The 23163-nt window shown below is 35.0% G+C and overlaps 1 protein-coding gene across 2 annotated transcripts; it reads left to right on the top strand.

Moving 5' to 3' along the window:
• Positions 1-62: 62 nt before the first annotated feature.
• On the top strand, positions 63-22342 carry LOC124305683 (tudor domain-containing protein 7). 2 transcript variants are annotated; one of them, XM_046765327.1, is made up of 17 exons: positions 63-414; positions 7776-7956; positions 8588-8802; positions 8974-9092; positions 9345-9465; positions 11507-11872; positions 12426-12578; positions 12794-13165; positions 15666-15833; positions 15969-16226; positions 16305-16544; positions 17096-17449; positions 17736-17959; positions 18180-18399; positions 18636-18754; positions 19044-19195; positions 19932-22342. In XM_046765327.1, exons 2-17 carry the CDS (start codon positions 7863-7865, stop codon positions 20156-20158), a joined length of 3402 nt encoding a protein of 1133 aa, XP_046621283.1. In that variant the 5' UTR covers positions 63-414; positions 7776-7862; the 3' UTR covers positions 20159-22342. The 2 variants fall into 2 exon arrangements, with proteins under 2 accessions (XP_046621283.1, XP_046621284.1); XM_046765328.1 differs by lacking the exons at positions 63-414; positions 7776-7956; positions 8588-8802; positions 8974-9092 and adding an exon at positions 10571-10608 and having other exon boundaries at positions 9368-9465.
• The last annotated feature ends 821 nt before the right edge of the window (positions 22343-23163 follow it).

Genomic DNA, 23163 nt, shown 5'->3' with positions numbered 1-23163 from the left:
TCGCGTCTAGTTAGGCATCAGAATTCACAGCAGTCATGAACTACGCAGTGACGCAAGAATGTCTGTTAAAGGTGTTCCACAACACCACGGCGAGAAAAAGAAATACCAAAATGGCAAAAAAAAAGCAAACGGAATCTAAATTGCGTTCCTCGCGAAAAAAAGGAATAACCTCATTTGAAATATCGCGATGGTGGGAGATCGAAACCGGAAATGATATGTAAGCAGTGGGAGCTGCTGCGAAAACGGTAAATACCGGGACGTGAGAATGTCAGAATCTTCGGGTGATTGCATTGTCTGACTTCTGCCAACTGTTACCACTGAACGGTTGATTGGATAAATTCTTGTTCTACTCGGACTACATCAATAACCGTTCTTCTGAACAGTGGACCAAATTAATTTATCACCCTGCGTTGTGTGAGTATTCATTATTACATACAATTGCCTGTTAACCTAATTCTCGCGGATTTCGGCTTTGCTTTCTATTTTCTCACCACCCTTCCGTGGATTTTATTCTACATATTTTCTACGTAGCCTATTTTCACGTGACCATTCGTTCCGTAGAAAAGTTGGCGGCTAAAAAATACCTCTTGCCCACGGTCTCTCTTGCCATTTGCATATCGTAGTTATATTTTTCATCGTCAATTACATTAACGCAGACAGGCAGACACACACACAGATGTCGCTTAGAAAAACCGCCACACGGCAATAATAAAACTAGAAAAAGAATAACAAAGATGTGTTCTCAAAACCGATAAAAATGGATTGAAGATCGCGGGAAACGTGTTGGAAATTATTGCGTTTCATATTTTTTTTCTTGGATAGTTCGAAATTTCAATTCGTTCCATTCTTATATCTACTTTTTTTTTGCCGTTACGTCGACGATATGCCGCCTTATTCTTACACCGTGGCCGTGCGGAATTTCGTTCGTTGGGGAAAAAATGTTATAATCATAATCATAATGGCGATTGTAAAGCTATAATCAGAGTAGTAACGTTAATTTTCTTTCACTGTTCCGATTGGGCGCGAATTTCACTCCGTACTCTTACTTAGCTTAAACACGTTCGAATTCATACCTGCTGCTTACATATGGTAGCCGTGAATAGAACGGGTCTGTCTTTTTCTTATTCTGTATTATTGTTGATTTCGACGTTGTATATATTTCTAAATATCGAAGTCGACGTAGCTCAAAAAGGGCCTAACCGCCGCATTCCTTATACAATTCTAAAGGAGAATACTCCAATACATTTTTATTTCACGTAGAAATAAAGAAATGGCATGAATTCTATGAATTTACTATTACTATTTGTAATAAACCTTAAATTATGATTTATTTTCCTCGTTGCATGTAATATGGGATTATTCAATCGGAATATACTAATTGTTACTCATATTTTCTATACCATTGGACGAATTTTTCATCAGCACAATTATTGCTATCGTTACTGCCATTGTCATTCCAATTATTTGTATACTTGATGTTTTCGCTTAGAAAATTAATTATTTCTGTCATTTCTTGTCTTTTTCCTCTTAGGACTATTACTATAGATATATATATATATATTATCACGAAAATTGCAACTACTTATTGAAATCAAGAATGAGAAAACTAAGATATAGCTTCTCATTCATGTATAGGTTTGTTTTATACTTTGTATTTTTGTTCTTTTTTTTCCAAGTTACAAGAATATATCGAATGATTGTTCTCTCAATCACTATTATTAATTCATAGCATTATCGTTTACCAATGTTACCTGTTTGAATATCTGTAACGTTTAAAAAAAAACTTGTATAGAACTACTCAAAAAGAGAGAAAAATTGCATTATCACTTTCAATAAACTTCTCCACCAAACAAATATGAAATAAAAAATCCTTAGCAAGTGTTTTTCTTTAATCAGAAATCATCACCCTCTCCCCTATCTTTTTTATATATACAAAAATAGAAAGATGTCTTCTCGTTAAGTGAAGAATAAAAATACTTGATGCATAAAAAAAAAAACGTCAAAATTTTATACCTACCACTAATGAGTATAATTCTGTATAGAATGCAATATTCACAGAATCCATTTCATATCCTCCTTGAAGAATCCCTTGGCCTTTGTCTAATTTTTTTTTACATTCTTGTCTTTCAAACACATTTGTATATGCATATTTAAATGATACCTAATATTTGTGTTATTCTTGTCGCAATGAATTAGATTTACTGTCTTGAGAAAGGAGAGAAAACTTTGAAATGGGACAGTCTGTTCCGAATGATGTCAAGATAATATAAAAAAAAAAGGATTCAATTTTACCCTTGATGATGACTGAAATGTAATTAGAAAAAAATTAGACAGGATTGAAACTATTTTCATGATTGTATTCTGAGTTGTTGCGTTTTCGGAACAAGCTTTCTAATCGGATGGTTTTAAAAATATTGCATCCTGCATTATTTCAAGTTCTAGAAAAACGCAATGTGGGTTTTATCCCCCCCCCCCCCCCCCCCCCCCCCCAAAAAAAAATATTAAACGAAAAATTTGGATTTTGTACATTTTGAGATCTATGATTAATTTTTCGCACCATGTTGGAAGTTTGCCATATTAATTTACCGATGCATTTTTATGAAAAATCGTTAATTTGCATTCTCACGAGTGTTCGAAATATAGTAAATTGTAAAAAAAAGTAAAATGATGTACTTGTGTATTGCAAATTCAACTTTGCACCTTGAAAATAGAGAAAAAAATTTAACTACAAGACTGTTGAAGGAAAATGGAGAAATATGCAGAAAAGAACTTCTTCCTCCCTTTCCAAAATGTACAGAACAAAGTGTTTTCTTAGGATTTCAAAAACAAGAAGGAACAATGGGTTGAGAAGGGACAGAGATGTCATAAATTTAACCGTTTCTTGGATTTTCCCCAGGCCTGCTTAACCTCAGGTATAAAAGATTTGGGATTTCTACTCTGTAGGGTCAGGAGGGGAAGGGAAACTGAAATATGCAAAAGGCCATACAACTAATAAACGGAACAGCTCATTACTCACGTTTTCCGAGAATATTTGAGGGTCATGCAGTCTTGAAAAGGGATCGTTTATTTTCAATTTCTGCCCCTTATAAACCATTTCCCTAATATACTGGGTGGTACCACTTTTCCCTACAATATTTCTGACCAATTACCTATTTGCAAAAATTTTTACAGTTCTGTTCGAATTTTTATTTTATTCTTTTACTGCAAAAACACAATTAAGTGAAAAAATTATCACTTATTGAACACGAATCAATAATCTTGCAAATTTAACTACAAGACTGTTGAAGGAAAATGGAGAAATATGCAGGAAAAAACTTCCTCCTCCCTTTCCAAAATGTACAGAACAAAGTGTTTTCTTAGGATTTCAAAAACACGAAGGAACAATGGGTTGAGAAGGGACAGAGATGTCATAAATTTAACCGTTTCTTGGGTTTTCCCCAGGCCTGCTTAACCTCAGGTACAAAAGATTTGGGATTTCTATTCTGTAGGGTCAGGAGGGGAAGGGAAACTGAAATATGCAAAAGGCCATAAAACTAATAAACGGAACAGCTCATTACTCACGTTTTCGGAGAATATTTGAGGGTCATGCAGTCTTGAAAAGGGATCGTTTATTTTCAATTGCTGCCCCTTATAAACCATTTCCCTAATATACTGGGTGGTACCACTTTTCCCTACAATATTTCTGACCAATTACCTATTTGCAAAAATTTTTCAGTTCTGTTCGAATTTTTATTTTATTCTTCTACTGCAAAAACACAATTAAGTGAAAAAATTATCACTTATTGAACACGAATCAATAATCATGCAATTTCAAGCTAATTAAACTTCTCTTATGTAAATTATTGCGCAAATTAAAATTACAGATGTTTTATTGAATATAAACCAAATATGGTTGGGTGCAGTGGAATACCAAGATATTGCTGTGAATGTGAAAATGGACTTAGGACTATTGGTTGTTATTCACATGTTGCTGCAATAATTTTATATTTAGCACACGGACGATATCTGTCTAAAATTCCTAGACCTGTTGCAATACTCACTACATTATTTAATCAAGACATGATTACAACCGTTATTGACGAAAATAGAGACAAAGATTAGTCACGAAGATTAAAACTAGTTTTATTATATAAAAAATGAAAATTAATCTGATTAGATCAATATATCGATAAATAATATTTATATTGATGTTTTCAAATGCAAAGGATATTCTGAATAAAAATATTAGCATCTCAATATAGTTTATAATTATTTTTCGAATATTTCGATTTGTTAATTAAAAAAAAAAAATTTGCTTTCACATCATTGTTTTCGATATTTAATGTTACTTGCACTTATAAATTTATCAAATAAGCTTCGTCTCTGTTGTTTCAAAAGTATAAACATCGAAATAAATTGATTTTTATATTAAAAAATCAGTTTTTATTCTTTTTCAATATGGCCTAACATTCTGATAAATTAAAATTTTTGAGGGGTTATTCTACATCAAAAAAGACAAACAAAAAGTTAGTTTCAAAATTGTTCTGGAACGTTACCATAGAGATCAAAAATTATTTCGGACAAAATCGCCTGTTTCTATTGATTATTGTAAAGATTATGAGCTGTTACTTTTTTCGAGTATAGTCTTCACATACCTCTATAATGTATCCAAATTTCGATTCAATCGGTCGAGCTGTTTTTGAGAAAAAAGTTATTTTTTGATTTGACGTTTTTTTTCGATTTATCCAAAAACCAACATAGATAGAGGTCTGAAACTTGCAGAATCAGATCCAGATATCCTTCTGGGGTCAATTCACTATGCTTATCGTCCTATAGTCTTTTATTTTTTTTCGATAGCAGAAGATAAATTTTTTGAGCGATTGGACACTTAATGTACGACGCTGAAGCTACCAGCGAAATTGTTCGTCAGTAAATTATTAATAAAAAATAGTTAACGATCGCGTACCCTCGCGAATGAAATTCGAACGTGTTCCAGGTTCGATCTAGAATATTTTCACACAGTTTCAAAGTCCTCGGATGTTTCCGCACCTAGCAAACGAATTAATTCATAAGTTCATAATTAATAAACAATCATCTGCTGTACGATCATATGCTTATCCATACTGATCCATGCACTACCAAATTCATCGTTTTATTAAATTTTTTCATCATCTCTGACCGATCGAAATTGCTTTTCTAAGTGTCAGATCGAATTATCCACGCAAGTACCGACGCCTATTCGCTATTCCGCGTCAACCGGACCGGATCTGTCAGATATTTTTTTAATTTGGCATGTGGATTGTGTGGGGGGAGTTAGATTTTTGTGCCAAAGCGCGAATCTCATAATGCAAAATTCGATTTTTTATTAACAATAACAAATTAGACTCCCATTTTTTTCAAAAATTCATAACTTTGGCAAAAAATTAGATACAATATATTTTTTTTGTCAAATTACGCGAAAAGCTACATAGAATTTTAAAAAAAATACGAAATGGTAAAAAAAAGTTGTTATCAATTGTTTATTTAACAATTAATTTTTCAAAGATTTTTAAAACAGTGACTGAGACGATCAAAAAATTTGTTTAAAATTCTGACATGTTCCTTGAACTGTACTACAACCTGTGAATTAATTCCAGAGGGGTATTTTTCTTCGTTTTCGAGTAAAAAATCATTAAAGGTGTCGATGCGCATGAAATTGCGGCGCGCCGAGTCTCTACGTAACGGCGGGCGACCGGTTGCCGTCCACCGCTACCCCGCGGTGGCGTCGCAGCGTTATTTTAGAGTCATTTTCACGATGTAGGACATGATTGAAGAATCTGAAAAAAATACTGTACCTTCACAAGGCCTGCTCAAAGCGATAAGTGAAGTTTCAGGAATGTGTTTTTCACCGTTTTTTTATTACAGAGATTCAAAATAACGGTTACACACCATGAGAGTGCACATAAATGATAATAATTACATAACTTGCTACTTATTTTAAAATAAAAACACATTCTTGAAACTTCACTTATCGCTTTGAGCAGGCCTTGTGAAGGTACAGTATTTTTTTCAGATTCTCCAATCATGTCCAACATCGTGAAAATGACTCTAAAATAACGCTGCGACGCCACCGCGGGGTAGCGGTGGACGGCAACCGGTCGCCCGCCGTTACGTAGAGACTCGGCGCGGCGCAATTTCATGCGCATCGACACCTTTAATGATTTTCTACTCGAAAACGAAGAAAAACACCCCTCTGGAATTAATTCACAGGTTGTAGTACAGTTCAAGGAACATGTCAGAATTTTAAAAAAATTTTTTGATCGTCTCAGTCACTGTTTTAAAAATCTTTGAAAAATTAATTGTTAAATAAACAATTGATAACAACTTTTTTTTACCATTTTGTATTTTTTTTAAAATTCTATGAAGCTTTCCGCGTAATCTGAAAAAAAAATATATTGTATCTAATTTTTTGCCAAAGTTATGAATTTTTAAAAAAAATGGGAGTCTAATTTGTTATTGTTAATAAAAAATCGAATTTTGCATTATGAGATTCGCGCTTTGGCACAAAAATCTAACTCTCCCTACACAGTCCACATGCCAAATTAAAAAAATATCTGAGAGATGACTGATCCGGTTAACGCGGAATAGCCCCTATGCATTCCCGTGTTTGGCTGCCAACTTTGACTGCCTGCTAACTGCAGCGTCGTACTTAGTGCGTAAATTATGATTCTTTTCTAACGATATGAGATAAATGTTTATTTGTTTGAAAAGTATAAATTAAAAAATGTTCTTGACTGTAATGGGTTAATTTTAGTCTGATTCTAACAGTATGAAGCGAATTTAGATTATTATCAATCTTATTATATGATAAAATATTGAGGTTGAAATTTGCAATGATAATTTAACTTTGCAATGATAGTTTGGTCTTTGAGAAAAAATCGTTACTCCACGACTTTAGATCTGATTTTTATCTGAAATTTAGTAAACCAAACTGAAGGAATACAAACTCATAAACAAATTCTACAAAGTCAACACCTTCAAAGTCGATAGAAAATTGGAAAATAGTCAATTATATACCGATTTCATAGAAAATATGATTTCATTGTCGACAGCAAAACTGGGATTGTCTGGCGAAATATTTTGAATTTTGGCGAATTTGAGTCATTTCAAATCTCGCGAATTTGCGAATGAAAAATTTCAAGCACAAAGACTTTTAAATAAACTGGAATATCTTATTAATTTCAATGGACATGAACGGTGTCTAAAATATAACAACTTTGGATCTGGAGTACGTAAACAAAGTTGCAAAATCTTACAATTATCTAAAATGATTGAGTCACTGTGAATACGGACACCCTTTATGGTGAGAAAAATTTTTGTTTTGAAAAAAGCATCACCCTCATAAATTATGTACGTGCTTGTGGGCACATGTTTACATTTGACATAAGAGTGTAACTATGAGCAGGAGAGAGAAGAGGAGAGGAAAGGGAGGCAATCTCTGGGTGAAATAAACAGTCTGGTCCCTACTAGAATTGCTGTTCCTCTTGACCCGTAGAAATTTGAGAGGTCGCAACTCATGCATACTGCTAAAGTAAAAGCATAAACACTTCATTTATAGGACTTCCTTCCCTCCCTATCTCCCTCCTTTTAACTCTCATATCAGTGAGGAAAAGAAATATTTTGCAGAATAAGCTGCACACTTGTTCTCCGCCCTTCCTCACGTCAAGTTACTAAAGTTCTGTGACTCAAAACACGACTCGACTCCTTGGAATTGTTAAATTTATTTCTGATGAACGCTTCTTGAAATTAATTTTCAGGAGAAATAACAAGACATATCTGAGAAAGAAAATCGGAGCCGAGGACAAGACGAGGGTTAAACAGAGAAGGACCATTTTCTTGAAATAATGGGGGACAATGCTGACTATGATGAGGCTGTAGCCAACTTACGGGCCTGTCTGTTGTCAGCTAAAGGCGGTGTCTCGCTGTCTGAATTAAATAGTAAGTTAATTCTTATCCATTTAGCTATTAAGAATGAATGGACCTTAAGAATTGTGACCAAAAGTTATGGGACAAGAGAAAAAATCGTTAAAAAAATTTCTAGCAATGTTATTTTTGCCAATATTGGTGAACCCGAAAATAAAAACTTTTCTACTATTTAATAGAAATAATTCTGAGCAAATTCAAATTACACAAGTTAAGATATGGACGATTGGAGAAAAAGTTTCATAGTAAGAACTGTCAAAATGCTTAAACTCAGATTTTTTTAAATCGATTCTGACGTTTTTGAGCTTATCTTCCTCGTTTATTGGATCCTGACAAATTGACTGAGGAATATTCCATAAATCTTCCATTATATTATAGTATACTTATATAGGGGAATTGCAGTCATTGGAAGATACGGTTTTACATTTTACAAGATTTCGAAAACGGTTGTTTTATCTTTTCCTAACTTTTGGTTCAGACAATTCAACCGATTTATCCTTTCAAGAACCAAGATATCGTGGAGAGTCAATGAATTTCACTGAGTTTCAGATAACCGTTTTTCCTTATTTAGCTTCATTCCTTTATCGAAACAGAATGCCCGCTGTTGTTATCTCCAAATAACCCATCCCTCCTTCAATCATTTTAGATGACTATAAGAAAATAGTCGGGGAAAGTTTACCCTATAGAAAACTGGGTTATCCGTCCCTTGAAGAGTTCCTCAATGACATTCCTGGGCTCCTTATCACCAAGAGAGGGAACGATTGGAATATTATCGCCAAACCGACAGAAGACACGGTTCACCTGGCACAGATGATAGCAAGACAAAAGTCCTCGTCATCCAAGAATCGCACACGAGGATTGGTGAGTGATTATCTTCAATTTTCACCAACAAATTTCCACAACGTTAGCGATCGAAAGTGGCTAGAAAGTAATGCCAAATGTTCGACTTTTGCTTTTCACTTTCGTTTTCTCCAGATAAGTTAATGGGGAATAGAAAAGTAAACTCAGTGTTTGTTTGTGCAATTTTTTTAGACCGCCAAACGCAGAAGACCTGCTGCCAGGTCAGGCAGAACACCGTCGCAATTCGACATGCCGTCTATGAACTCGCAGCAGCGAAAAGGGTCTAGCACAAATTATCGAGCTGTCCAGAGGTACTAGATTTCAAATATCGCCACTGTTCTCATGTATGGGAGTTTAATTCCCCGATGATTATATAATTTGAAAGCTTGTTCATGGTCGAAAGATTCGTTGCTGTTTTTCTTCAGCTTCTTTCTTTTTGAAAAAATTACTTTAAATTCATATAAGTTTGACTATATATGTGTATCTTATCTCTGAAACTTTTATATATTCTGTTTCTAATATTGGTTTTTTGTGTTTTCGATGATCCATTCGCAATGCTTTAGAGTGCCGAGCTTGCCACCTTTGATGCAGAATCCACCAAAGAAAACTATACCACCGCTGATAGAGAAACCACCTCGATACATGCTACCAAATCCAGGAATTCCGCAAACCTCTCCGAGCAAGGTGAGCATCGTCATAACGATTTGTATTCAGGGTGTGTATACGATTAGAAGACTCAAAAACGTAGGTGAACTTTGGTAATTTATATTTTGATAACCAATTATTCAATTGGATTGGGGTTTGTTTTATTCGAAAGTACGTAGATTGATTTTCGTTTATTTAATTTTCTCATTAAAATCAAGTAATAGGGAGCATAGTTTCTCGTCACCATAACATTAGACATTTTGCTCGGTGACATGTTTTGCGATGTTTGCGATTTCTTGAGAGGTAGTATTCTTGGGTAGTTTGTCTTTTCTGTCACGACGTGGAACTTCCTTTTCTCACTTTTTTTTCAACAAAATGGCAACCGTATCAAGCCGAATCATGATTTTTTGTGAAGAATCTATTTTTTTTACCTGATTAACAGAAGAAATATGGTGATTTGAATAAAAGTGAAAACGTGGGATAAAAATACTGTCTCTAAATTTGATGAAGTGAATTGATTTAGCCGTCTTCGAAATATCGTTGGGGTTGCAAAAAATGTCACTGAGGGAAATAGTTGATGTAATCATCCATAATATTACTTCCTGTAAATTAATTCTAACAAAAAAGTTTGGGAATAAAGTTTGATCTATATACTTTTTAATAATACAAACCTGAAGCGAATTGAATAATTGATTATACGACATAAATACCCAAATTTCAATTTCTTTTTCAGTTTTTTTCTACTCCTATTCACACCCTCAATTATCACCTAAACTACAATTCGCTTAGCATCTTCAGCGACGCTAAGCTGTGTGTAGGAGACTTTTAATGACATATGTACAAGAGTTTTGGATTAATTATGAATCAGTTCCCTGATAAATCCTACCATTTCTTTGGTGGATATCTAGTTTTACTAATGATTTTACTTGAAAAGTTTTTTTCTCTAATCACATTTATCAAACTACAGTGTTTGCAGTTCTACAAAGTTGGCGTTTTACGGTGTTGAAATATCTCTGGTTAGTTTTGAAACGATTGTATTTATTATCACGAGAACACAAGAATAATTAAGTTTAAAATCATCTCATTATCCGCACACAAGCGTCGTTTTTTCACTATTTAGAAACACTTTTTTGCAATTTGCCAGATTTTAGTACCGGGCGAGAAGACATCCTGCGATTTTTGGTAAGCATCGTTCCGTCGAACTCCGCCAAAAATGATCATCCACGCTATTGCAAATCGCCTCGTTATATCATTCCCACCGAATTTCATGTAACATCAGACTATTTTCTCTCTTTCACATCACTTTTCACCCTGTTTCTTGGGCTTTTGTATACTTTGATTCATTGGTTTGATTTTGTTTATCTGTCATCACCTGTCTAATAGGGTGCAGCAAAAGTGCAAAATTCTTACAATCAACCTACACTGGTGTGCAAAATCTGTGCACATGTATGAAGTTGAGAAACGTCTTTGGAATCTTTTGTTAGTCAACATTTTCATCTCCGGCAAGAGCCTTTAAGTTATCACGGTTGAACTGAAAAAACGCAAAATCCAAAAAAGATTTTCATTTGGCATTTGTAAGGCTGTCTAATTTTTAAGTCATCAACACAACTAATTAAACATATTTTTACATAGTTCATGAGAACCCTCTGCTTTTTTTTCGTACTAGCTAAGGGCTGTTAGTAACAGAATAATATTTTCTTTATAATTAAGATTTTCTTGTATCTTTGTTTAAGAATTTCTCTCTCGGCTTTGATGATATTTTTCAAAAATTTTATATTTTCACTCGATCCTATTGTTTAATTCGTATTTTACTCTTTTTACTAGCTTTAAGCATTCAAATTCGAAGTTTGAGTAATAAATTCGTTCCTGTTGTTCTTAAATTGACGAATTATAACTATTCATTCTATTTTCTCACTTATCCAATTCGTTCAGATTGCATTATTCTTAATTCCTGGTCCTTCTCGTTTACACGCACAATCACCTCTCTCTGTCTCTCTCTCTTTCATGATAAAAACCAACTTGCGACAAACTATTTGATTCCGCTCTATTCCATTCCATTTCGTTTCATTCTCACTTCCAGCAATTGTCAGACCGAATGGCAAACAAATCGGCGAATTTGAACACCAGAAATCAGCCGCCGACTGTCGCGTACAAGAATAAAGTTACGACGCAGAATTTACTCAGTGAGAAACGCACTCCGCCAACACCGACACCTCTAATCCCACCGAAACCGGGCCTGTCCATCCAGGAGAGAAATTCCAAACCTGTTCAAACGCAGTCAAAAATTGTGAAATCGATCAGCGACCGGCTCAACTTCAAGCCTCAGACTAGCCCTAGTCCACCGACTGTTCTTTCACCGCTCTCGCCCAGTCAACTAGTCGCAGCTGCTGCCGCAGCTGAAAGCGTCGCCTCTTCGACCCCACCTGCAACACCAAAAACTTTGCAGGTAAGGAGGTTTTTTTATGTCGTTTTTAAGTTTAGTCACGGCTAAAAGATGAAGGATTTAGTTTATGGTCCGATTTTTAAGTCTCGATCTGTCGAATTGTCGATCGTTGAGTTGTAAAAATGATGCTGAGTAAATTTGAATTTGGGAACTTGAAATATGAACGATTTGAGGAAAGGTTTTATTATTTGAATTTTATTATTTTCACAGAATTTGAAAGGGTCTGGTCAACAAGAAAAATAAGCTAAAAAGTGTTTGAATCTGGTCGAGAACACAAAAGTTGATGCATTTTCAATATTCTGATCATAGATGGTTTCTTCAAATTTTTGATATCATAGTTTATGGGTTTATCGAATTCGCTTAAAATCATATCTACTGAATAACAGGAATGTCCTTTCATTCGTGTTTAGCATCAGTAACACAAACTGCACTTGTAAAAATGTTTTGAATAGTTTTAACTCCTTTGCCATTTTCATCTCAGATTGTACAAAACCCATTCATTCATATCAAAGCTTTATTTTTGATCGTCCGCTCAATCCGCGAAATATTTTTACAGGTCAAGACAATGTGGCCTCTAAATTCTCAGCATCAGAATCCGTGCAAGCAGCTGGAAATCTACACGCAAAGCATGAAGCTCCCGAAACCCTCGTACAAGGTTGTTAAGTCCTCCGCAAAACGACAAGGTTCCTTCTTCTACTGTAAAGTAAAGGTGAGGATCTCTCCGCTTCATTAATGTACCAATAATCTCTACTTCACCCTTGTTATTGAAATCTTTTTTCATTCTAGAAACTAGCTTCAAAGATCTCCAAAAAATTCAAACTTAAGTCGATTTTTTTCTCCTCTCGCTTTAATGTGAATAATTATTCTGAAAACTACCCAATCCAAGATGAATAGGCGATTCGAGTGAAACAATTTGGATTTCAGATCGGTTCGTACGGCTGCACGAGTTATCCGGAAGAGATAGCCACATCTGAAGAAGCGACCCGAGCCGTGGCAGCCAAAGCGCTGCATGAATTGTTGCAGATAAACGGTCCTCTATCCAGCCTTACGGAGACGACTAACAAGAATCTGGTTAAGGATCGTGTGGTTGCGATAGTCGCTGAGCACTCGAACGGAGTTTTTATGCACCAAATACCGAAGTATTACCAGGAGCAGTTCAGGGAAAATTTGCCCGAAGACTGGGAGAAGATAATCGTCGAAACCTCGGAAATTTTCAAGGAGAAAGGCGCCCACGATTCGACGATTCTTTGCCTACCGTATCCGAGCCCTCGATCCAAACATCGCAGCTCAGACAAGGTATGCGTTTCAATTCGTGCTTTTATTTAGGGTGCAAAGAATAACAATGTCTCTGCTGTGCAATGTACAGTAGGACCTCAATTATCCAAACCTTGACTTGATTTATTCGAACTCTCAACTATCGAACTTTGGTTCAACAAATAAATTCTTGTGCATGAAATTCACATTGTTACTCGCTGTGCTTCTGTGAGAACAACGCATGTTCGAGTAAGCACATGCGCGTTTCTCATCTTCCAGCGTTAATCCACTTGTAACATTGCTTCTACCAATAAAATAGGCATTCGGTGTTTGAAAAAGGTTTAATATGTATTTGGATGTTTAATACAGATTTTTTGTGGATTCAAATTTGTGTTGTATGTGTTATCATCCCCTAAGATAAAAATTGCTATTCGGTTATCCGAACTAGGCTTGGTCCCAATCAGTTCAGATAATCGAGGTTCCACTGTGAATTATTCTATGCAAATTTGAATCACACAAATCAAGGAATCGACAGGTTGAGTTGAGTTTTTGTACTTCAAACGTTCGAAACAATTGTTGTTGAGAATTTTTCAATGGATGACTAGATCCTTATGAAGTGTCTGAAAAATATTCTAGAAATCTTATATTGTAGTATAGGTAAAAAGTGCAAATGTGATTGTTGATGTGCATTTGTTCTACCATAAAGACACAAATTTATTTCAAATGACTCTCGAGATAAATATTTATTTATTTGATATCAATGGTAGAAGCCCAATTACAACACTATATAAACTATAGTAATAAACGTGTTTACTCGCCACTACGGACGCACAATGCTTTAAAATTCTTAGATTCAATTACTTAAAGCTTCAGGTGTACTCAAACGTACATTTATATTTCTTCTTAACATACTAAAGATTTGGCTCGTAAATGTCAAGCCAATCAATGTGTTTGATACAAAGATCCCCGATCGCACTAATGGTGAAGCGAGCGAAGAATTGTTATCCGTTACACAAAGAAAAAAGTAACGATTATTATATCTTGAAGATCTGTTTGGAATGTGGCAATTAAATTTTGATAACAATTTGCTGCAATAGACAAAGCTGTTGAGTCCTAAATTTATTGTTAAAATCTCTTCTATCATCTTCTTCAAACTGTTACTGACCTTGAATTCGATACTTGGAGAAAAATTCTTCCACTCTGTCTCTCCAATATAATTTAAAATGTAAGAAACGGAACATTTATTGTTAGTTCTGTTTAATATTACCCAGTGTAAGGGGATAGTCATACAGTTCGTTAAGTTATTCTTTCTTTCGTTTTATTTTTGTAGTCTGAAGACAGTACACGGAGTCTGGTTACAACGTGTTGTAATAAATACTAATTTAATGACCATCTCCAATCGGAATTTCTGCTGTAATTTGAGTCGCTAGATTGCTGTCGATTATTTAATAGTTAACAAAAACATTTCAAAGCACTTATAAACCTGAAAGTTTGACAACTAATGCCAAAGGTCACCAAGTAAGTGTTTGCAACCTATGACCCCATACTAATGCAAATGCTTATGTTATTTCCAAAATAATAATGGAGATCTTTATTGTTATTAGTGAATAACTAAGCCATTGAAAAAATGAAAGACACAATTCACATATGAGGTCAATACTCTACCCTTCGCAGAACCCAACCGAGGGGATTATCTGTATGCTGACACAACCGTACAGGAACAATCTGCATTACAAACACACGTCAACATTAAAAAATTTATGATCACTAAAAAAAGCCCAAAAGCATTACAATCTGATCAAAAACACCAGAGTTGTAACTCCTAGAACTTTCCGAGTGTAAAAAAAATTTTCTCAAATTACTGATATCTTAGATTGTGTGTTAAGATTTGCTCAGTACCATTTTTATCTAATATTAAAGATGTCTTTTCATTCCTGTCCGCTATTACTGGCGTTAAAAACACTAAAAGAAATGTTTTTTGCCTCTGTTACTACTTTTCCTTTGGTTATTCGATTCGAATTTTGATTAACTACCGATCATAGTATCGCAGCATGTACTGTCTAAGATTGCGGAACGGGAAGAACTGAGTTCAAATTTCCAGCCTGTTCAGGAGAAGCTGAGCAGCAACTCGCATAAATTGTAAGACGGATCAAGTCTCTCAGGTGCCGAATCTGCGAGCTTAGGTTTGAACTCGATCCAGCTACTGGGCAAGTTTGTCTGCAGATTTCCTTGTCCCTGATGTGAATGCAGGTGTTTTTGCCGAACATCTTAAGATGGCTGCAGACACATAATGTTGGTTTCTAATATATCCCTCCCTTAACCGCGCACAAGCTATTTACTTATAGGGACATACCCAAAAGGGTATGGCGGGTTTGGAAGTAATTATTATTACTATTATACTTTGGTTTGCCTTAATTTCATCTTGAAATTATTGCGTATGCGGTAAAACGAAACAGTATAACATGATAGTTGTTTCAAAATACTGAAAATTAAATACTATTAAATTCTTCCCCCCTGTCTATTGTATATTTCTATTCCAAAGGTAGCAGAAGCAATATCACCCAGGGTGGAAAAGATCGAGCTAAATCCTATCGGTCCTCCAGTTCCTGGAGTTCTGAAACCACCTGTCGACGAGTACTGGGATCTTTGCATCACTTGCGTTTTAGACACGACAGACATTTGGGCACGGCTAATAGGTGAAGAGTACAGCGTGAGTAGAGATATGAAGCATTTTGAGTGTCAATAAACATCCTTTAATCCCGAAAAGGAGAATAATATGAAATTACAATACAAGAAAAAAAGTCTTGTCGCACTCAATTTTGTTTCTGCTCCTTCTTACTTTCAGGACAGAATTGAAACCATGCTGAACGAGCTGGAAAGCTACTATCAAAAGATCTCTAACGCTCCGGGAGTAAAAGACATCGAAGTTGGAAAGTATTACGCGGTTCAAGTTGAGGAATACTGGCACAGAGTTCAGTGCTTTGAGTATAACGCGAAAACTGGCATGGCCGTGGTTTTCTTCATTGATCACGGAGATGACGACACCTATCATTATAGCAAACTTTACCCGTTGGAAAAGCAGTTCTGCAAAATTCCTGCACAGGTAAAATATTTTGTTTGAACCGTTTTGAATTTCGTGGAGGTTTTTCACTCGTCGTTTGTTATTGTTTCGCTTTTCCAGGCCATCAAGTTGACGCTCGCCAACTTGGAGGTGTTCAACGATTGCGCTGAGGTGATCGAGTACTTGGAAGAAGTTTTACTTGGACAGATACTCGTTGCTGAGGTCCTGAGCCGAGAGCTTGGGGAGGAAGTGACTGCGTCTGTCATTCTTTACGACACTAGCAAAGAGCAGGAGGTTAATTTGAACGATTTTCTGTTCAACAAGATTAGCGAAAATATACTTGTTCCGAAGCTGAATCAGGTAAGGAGACATCGTTTTACATCGTTTTAGCCACATCGTGTGGACTGATCATCTCGTCAATTTTGTTATGTGTAGTACAGATTGTGGTGAATCCGAGTGATTTTTTTCAAACTTTGAATATCAACGCACTTGGAGATCCGAATTTTTCGAGAAACGAAACGCGGTTTTTTTTTTTTTCAATTTTGCGGTTGTGGAAACAAAGAAAAATTGAATTTTCGCTACCAGACAATGTTGTCGATTTACCTGAACTAATTTTTCATTGATTGTGCAATCAATCACAAGAGTTTCAAGTCTAACGAAATTTGCACTTCAAAAAGTATGCAAGTTACGGATTTTTTTACCTACGCGCACGAAAAACTTAGATTCGTTCAACTTCGAAAATTCGTATCTCGTCGAGCTCAGTGACAAAAATGTGAAAAAAAAACTGAGCGTCCGTTTTGGTCCGAATTACAAGACGAAACATTTACGGAAAAATGTCAGCGTAGATTTCCTGTTTTTCACGTTTTTCTGACCCTTTTCAAATTTTATCTGACGAATTTTTTCTTCACCAGGGTCATGTCTCCGAGGCTTACGTGTCCCACGTGACTGAGAGCGGCGACGTGTATCTGCATGTGAAATCGGACAGCATGAAGTACCTCGTGAGCCTAATGAACACGTTGATACAGACGGGTCTCACGAGTGAGGACATACAGAGGAGTGAAGTCAAGAATATAGACAGAAGCAAACTCTATCTAGTCAGATGTGTGGAGGACGGAAATTGGTACCGGGGAAACGTAGCGAGCATCGAAGCTCACAACAGGGTCGACGTGTTTCTTGTCGATTTCGGTAAAACTATCATAGTCAAGAAACAGGACCTTCTCGCCCTCGATCAACTCTCTGAAGTGCTTCCGAAGTATCCTTATCAGGTGAGATTCAGAGTTTTAGATGTAGATTATATCGGGCAAACAGGATGAATTGGTTTTAAATCAAAGACGTTCAAGAATGAATGGGTCGCGCACGGTCTTGATCAAAAGTTAACTTAAGAGAAAAAAGCGTTTGATAAAATAAACACAAATTACGGTCGTGAAAATTTTTTGAACTTTTTCTTCTCCTGTTTCAATTTTTGATCCAAGCCCATTCAGCCTTAAACCCGTAAATTTATTTTTATACCTATATACATTATTTTTTTAATCCCGAATTTGTTTTCTTCAGGCCTTCAAAGTACGACTGCACAACATTCCAGAGGCAATGTTTAGCAGTGAAATGGCGACGAAACTGACTTTGCTTGCTCCACCAGATCAAGTGATCCTGGTGAAGATCATCACCCCGGCTTTAGCGTCAAGTCCTCCGATAGTCGAGCTTGTCAAACGCTGTGAGCCGAACAACATAGTTGTATCAATAAACAGCACATTAGCCATGGACCCGAACTTAGCAGGGTGAGTAATACTATGTATAAAATATTTTTTCCATGTTTTAATCCTCTTCTATTTATATCACCAATTTCTTTTTGGAACTCAATTCGTGAAATCGATCATTTTAAGTCTAATTATGTAATTCATGTAATTTGCACAAAAACAGCAAGATACATTCCTTGGTTACAGCTTATTTTTAGTTTATTTTTATGCTTGAGTTTTTCTTTCTGAATCTTTGTTACAGGTCCAACGGAGATGGTAATAACAATACTACGCGCCCTAAGAAACGACTCGAAAGATCTGTCTCGAGGCACAGTGCGGCCGGTGATGGAGAATTGGTGACGAGGAATTTGAAACCGCCAGTGATACCGGATTTCGGTCGCTACTTCGACGTTCATATCACGATGGCAGCCAGTCCTGGAAACTTTACGGTTCAACCTTATGACGACAGGGTGCATCTTGAGGTAATTGAAGTTATAGCATTTGAATCCTCAGTTATTGGAATTTAGTCGAATGTGAAAGTATATTTCAAGAGCTCTAACTGCCAAAATTGCAGGAAAAAATGGGTGTTGTATTTTTTTTTTTTTGGGGAGGAACTTCGTACTTCCTGATTTGCAGAATTCAGACCATGCAAGATCCAAAAAATACTTGAAACTGAAAGATAACAACACTAAATTCTCAATCTGTTCGTTTATCTCAGGCAATGATGGTCCAGCTTCAGGAAGTTTGCGTTAATTATATGGGATCTGCGCCACTGTCGGATTCAATCAAGGAAGGAAGTTTGTACGCTGGCAAGCATTTCGACGGTCATTTTTACAGGTGAGAAAAGATCGTGGGATAGTTAATAAATAAAACGCACTAATCTGTGATTCATTAAATATTGGCCTTTATTCAATAATTTCTGGCGCAATAACTGATACTTTGAATAATTTGACACGGAAATTGTCGGGAAGTTGTATCAAAAAAAGCTACATAGAGTGAATATTTTGCAGATGATTTTTCGACTCAATGATGCTTTGGAAATGCTCTGAAGGAATTTTCCGAAGATAGTTTTATAAATTCTAACATCATCAAAAAAGTTAATCCCCCTGCTTATCCGTTATTTCAGGGTATGCGTATCCAAGATAATAAATGACCAAATGGTTACCGTCTACTTCTGCGATTTCGGGGACTTCTCTGTTCTTTCTACAGACAAGTTGCAGCCGCTGGGACGCCAGTTTCTTGATTTGCCATATCAAGCGATCAAAGCCAGACTTGTGGGTAAGTGAAATATGCGAATTGGATTATTTTGAGAAATTTTTTGACCCAGTCATTGAAAAAATATTCAAACGTATTAGAACAGATTCATTTTCATACCTGTCAATCCAAACTTCATAAGAAATCAGTGATTTTATGATAACAGAATTAATCTGATTGAATTATTTTTATATGTTTTGGTTTCTTCCCATTATTTATTTTTACTCCTCCGAACTGAAGTGCAGTTCTAATTTGATCTAATCTGTAATTTACAATCCTGTCTATCCATTGTTGTTCGATTTTGTGGAACAAGTTTAGATTCACCTAGTATGTAGTTGTCATGCGTTTTGAAAAATTACATTTCTATCAATTCGTTTCTATTTAGATACCGCAACGTTCTCAATTCATGTGACTCCGTGAATAGCATTCGCGCTTTTATCATGTTCAATTGGTTTCTTTATTTTTTTTTTTTTCTATCTCAATCCATGACGCTTTCGTTTGAACTGCTTTCGCGATTTGAAATACAACCATGCCTCAAAACATTTGAAATCCACACTCTAGTCATAAATACTTGATTCTAAAAGCTGTTAGAATACCTATCAATTTATCCCTACAAATTCAGTTATACAGTCGGGCTATTGTTCGTAAATTCTGAATTTTGAATCCTCAAAACCGGATTCAAATTTTCCATTGTTTTCAGTTCTATTTCCGTAAAATTTCGATGTTTTAAAATCTTCAATTTCCTGAATAAAACTTGCAGGAATTCAGCCACTGAACATAGATTGGTCGGTGGAGGATTGTCTGCGTTTCCAAGAACTTGTAGTCGAGAGAAACTTCGTCTCGATTGTTGTCGATTCTGGACCTGATCAACTATCTCCAGGTGACACGGTACTTGGATTGAAACTTATAGACGTCAGTGGGGAAACGGACATTTACTTGGACAAGCTTCTGATAGCCGAGGGGAGAGCGACAGCCATCGAAGGATGAGATAATGGGGTGACTGAAAACATTTACTCGACATGGACTATGTTCGCAATTTTTTTTTCTCGTGTTTTATTTTCATTGAACACGATGACAGAAGCGGTTGCAAGAAATTGCGAACTGTTACTAATGGTAAAAGGTGAGATCTTTATGCTAACAAAATATTAGCGTGTTATTGTATTTAACCATCGTGGTTTCACTATGCAAAGCTGTGATCGGAATTCGGAATTTTCGAATTTTTCTCTGTTTTTGAGAATCCTTTAGTGGCGCTATGTATTTTTATTTTTCCGTTCTTATCTCATCTGACGACTGACTCAATCAATAATGTTCCGTAATCGCGTTTATTGTCCTTTTAATTCCGGTGACGATTTTGTATTACGCACTGCAAACTTGTTTCTTACCCTGCTTCCTTTTAATTTTGCATTAATAGTGAATAAATAGTAACTCGCGATATGAATGTGTTGTAAAAATTGACTAAAAAGACAGATGAGAGAGAACGAGGGGTAATTATATAGTGAATAAGATAACCTGGACAGACTGCTAACTCTCCCATTATTATTTTTTTTTTTTTCTTTCGCGTTTCTATACCTATACGCTATATTGTATATGATGAACTGACTTTGTTATTAGCCTGGGTTTATTTCACGTTGCTTAACGTAAAACTGATAGTATCTATCGTGACTAAAGCCACGGCGCGCTTGAATAGCAAAAGAATAATAAAATCGTTAAATTGCTACAAAAAAACCAACGCTTTACACGAAGAAACGAAAACTTCCTCTTTAGTAGACTGTCGTGTTATACCTATATAACATTTAATACTAATAATAATAAAAATAAAAATTATGTATTATCTGTTGAATAAATATAAGCAGGTTAGGCGTTAGTTTTCGAAACAATATAGATATACGTATAGGAAAATATTTTTCTAAATACCGTTACTACGTTACAAGTTTTTTTTTGTTTTTTATTATTAAAATTTTTATATATATACATGTAGTTAGCTATATATTTATACAGATATGTGATGGATTGCATTGTGGAAATACATACACACAACGTTCATGTGTATGCATAGGATAAAAGTAACTATGCTATTCGTACATGGTATAATTTTTGTCATACTTCGGGTATATTTTATTTCCTTCTCATTTTTATAACTGGCTAAAAAATTGAGAAATATAAAAAAAAGAAGACAAAAAAAAAACAGGATTTATGGGAAAACATCGATTTCTCCCTTGTTGTCATATTGTTATTATTTGAGGAAAAAAAGACAAGAAATCGTCCGCGACAGGTTTCCTAATTTTTTTTTGTTCAAATATAATTATGCTACAATGTTTTCTCTTATCGCTGCTTTTAAAATACATACAACCACACATCTCGTTCCATTTTTGTTACATAACATTCCTATGTAAAATAGTTTAATAATCAGATATTTTGATTTTTGCTTTTCTTTTTAAATTGTATTTTTCTCTAATTTTATTTCACTCTTATCACTTCTTACTAGTTATTTATGATGAATATATTTCTTTAATTAATACCTATTACTTGGTGATAATTAAATACATACCTATAATATCGCCTTGTAAACAGGGTTTTTTGTTGCGATTTTCGTATCTTTATTTTCATATTTCCTAATTCTTATGTATGTATCGAAAATTTATGCAATAGGTATAAGCAATACTTGAAATATTTGTGAGCATTTGGATACAAACGTGCCAAATTGTTTATTCCTATGTATTACGTATATCATTCCTAATAATCACATCCACCTAAATGTGGGGTAAAAAAAATGAAAAAACAAATGCGAGAATGGCGCACAGTTGTGAAATTCTTTTCCGTTTCTCTTCAATTTGACCTTTTCTTAGTTTTTTGTTTTTCCTACTTTAATCATTACAGCGTAAAAAATTGCTCCCTTATAATCCGATAATTACAGTGTTACAATTATAACATGTGACTACTTTTCTTCCTTAATCTCCTAAGTTCATTCTCGATTTGTTTCCATATCGTGTTTGTGCATGTTAATTAATTGATAGAAGAATTATTATAGTTACAGTTAATATTACGAATAAGGCAAAGCAAGTTACGGTGAGACTACAACTATGTAGTTTATGTGTGCATACAATATAGGCATACAATATTAGTTATGATTACATCATATTGTTGGTATTAAACGAAAACGGAGAAAAGAAAGAAAAAAAAAACGTATAGTAATAATAATTTTATTTTTCCAAGTGTTACAATATCATGTATTTTATATTACCTAACATTTGTTATAATACCAGTATTAGACTGGCGCGCAGGAGTCATGTAAACCGCCAAAGCTATTAATTAATTATAATAATGAATCCCTTTTTGCAAATTTTGTTGGTTTAATGAGTTGACACAAGTTTTTATTGCTGTTATTATTATCACCATCATTACCATAATGAGTGATGATAATTTTTCTAACAATCGTTAAATGATATTCTTATCAATAATATTATACTAATTATCCCAACAAATTGCAAGGAATAAGTGATAACTTCCTCTTATTATAGATACTCAAAAATTGTTGCGATTCTAAATTCGACGTTATTATTTTTTAAGAGAAGATGATTGAAAAAAAAAATGAAAAAAACCTGTAAGTTTTCAGTAAATAAATAAAAACAATGTACAACGCCGTTAAATCACTGATCTGTATCGCATCAATATCAAAGATAATAACCTTCGAATAATCATAATAAAATTAAAGCAAAATAGTTAGTTTCCCGGTACAAAGTCAGTCGATTTTACTTTAGTATCCCGTTGCGTACATACACATTATACAAAATGTCACTGTATGTATTTTCTTTCGCCCTTGGGGGTTAGGAATTGACGTCAGTCGCGTAATTTCCGAAGGCTATCTCATACCTTATTTTTCTCACCCCGCCTATACACGGCAAACAGAATTTTCAGCAGTATGATCATGATTCACATGCGGTTGCGGATAAGTGGAATTCTCGAGTCTGATTGGCCAACGTGTGTGCGAGAGT

The sequence above is a fragment of the Neodiprion virginianus genome, chromosome 5 (genome assembly GCF_021901495.1).
Source record: "Neodiprion virginianus isolate iyNeoVirg1 chromosome 5, iyNeoVirg1.1, whole genome shotgun sequence".
In the NCBI taxonomy this organism is placed as follows: Eukaryota; Metazoa; Arthropoda; class Insecta; order Hymenoptera; family Diprionidae; genus Neodiprion; species Neodiprion virginianus.
Note: the sequence above shows the minus strand (reverse complement) of the source record. Positions and strands in the feature narration are given on the sequence as shown.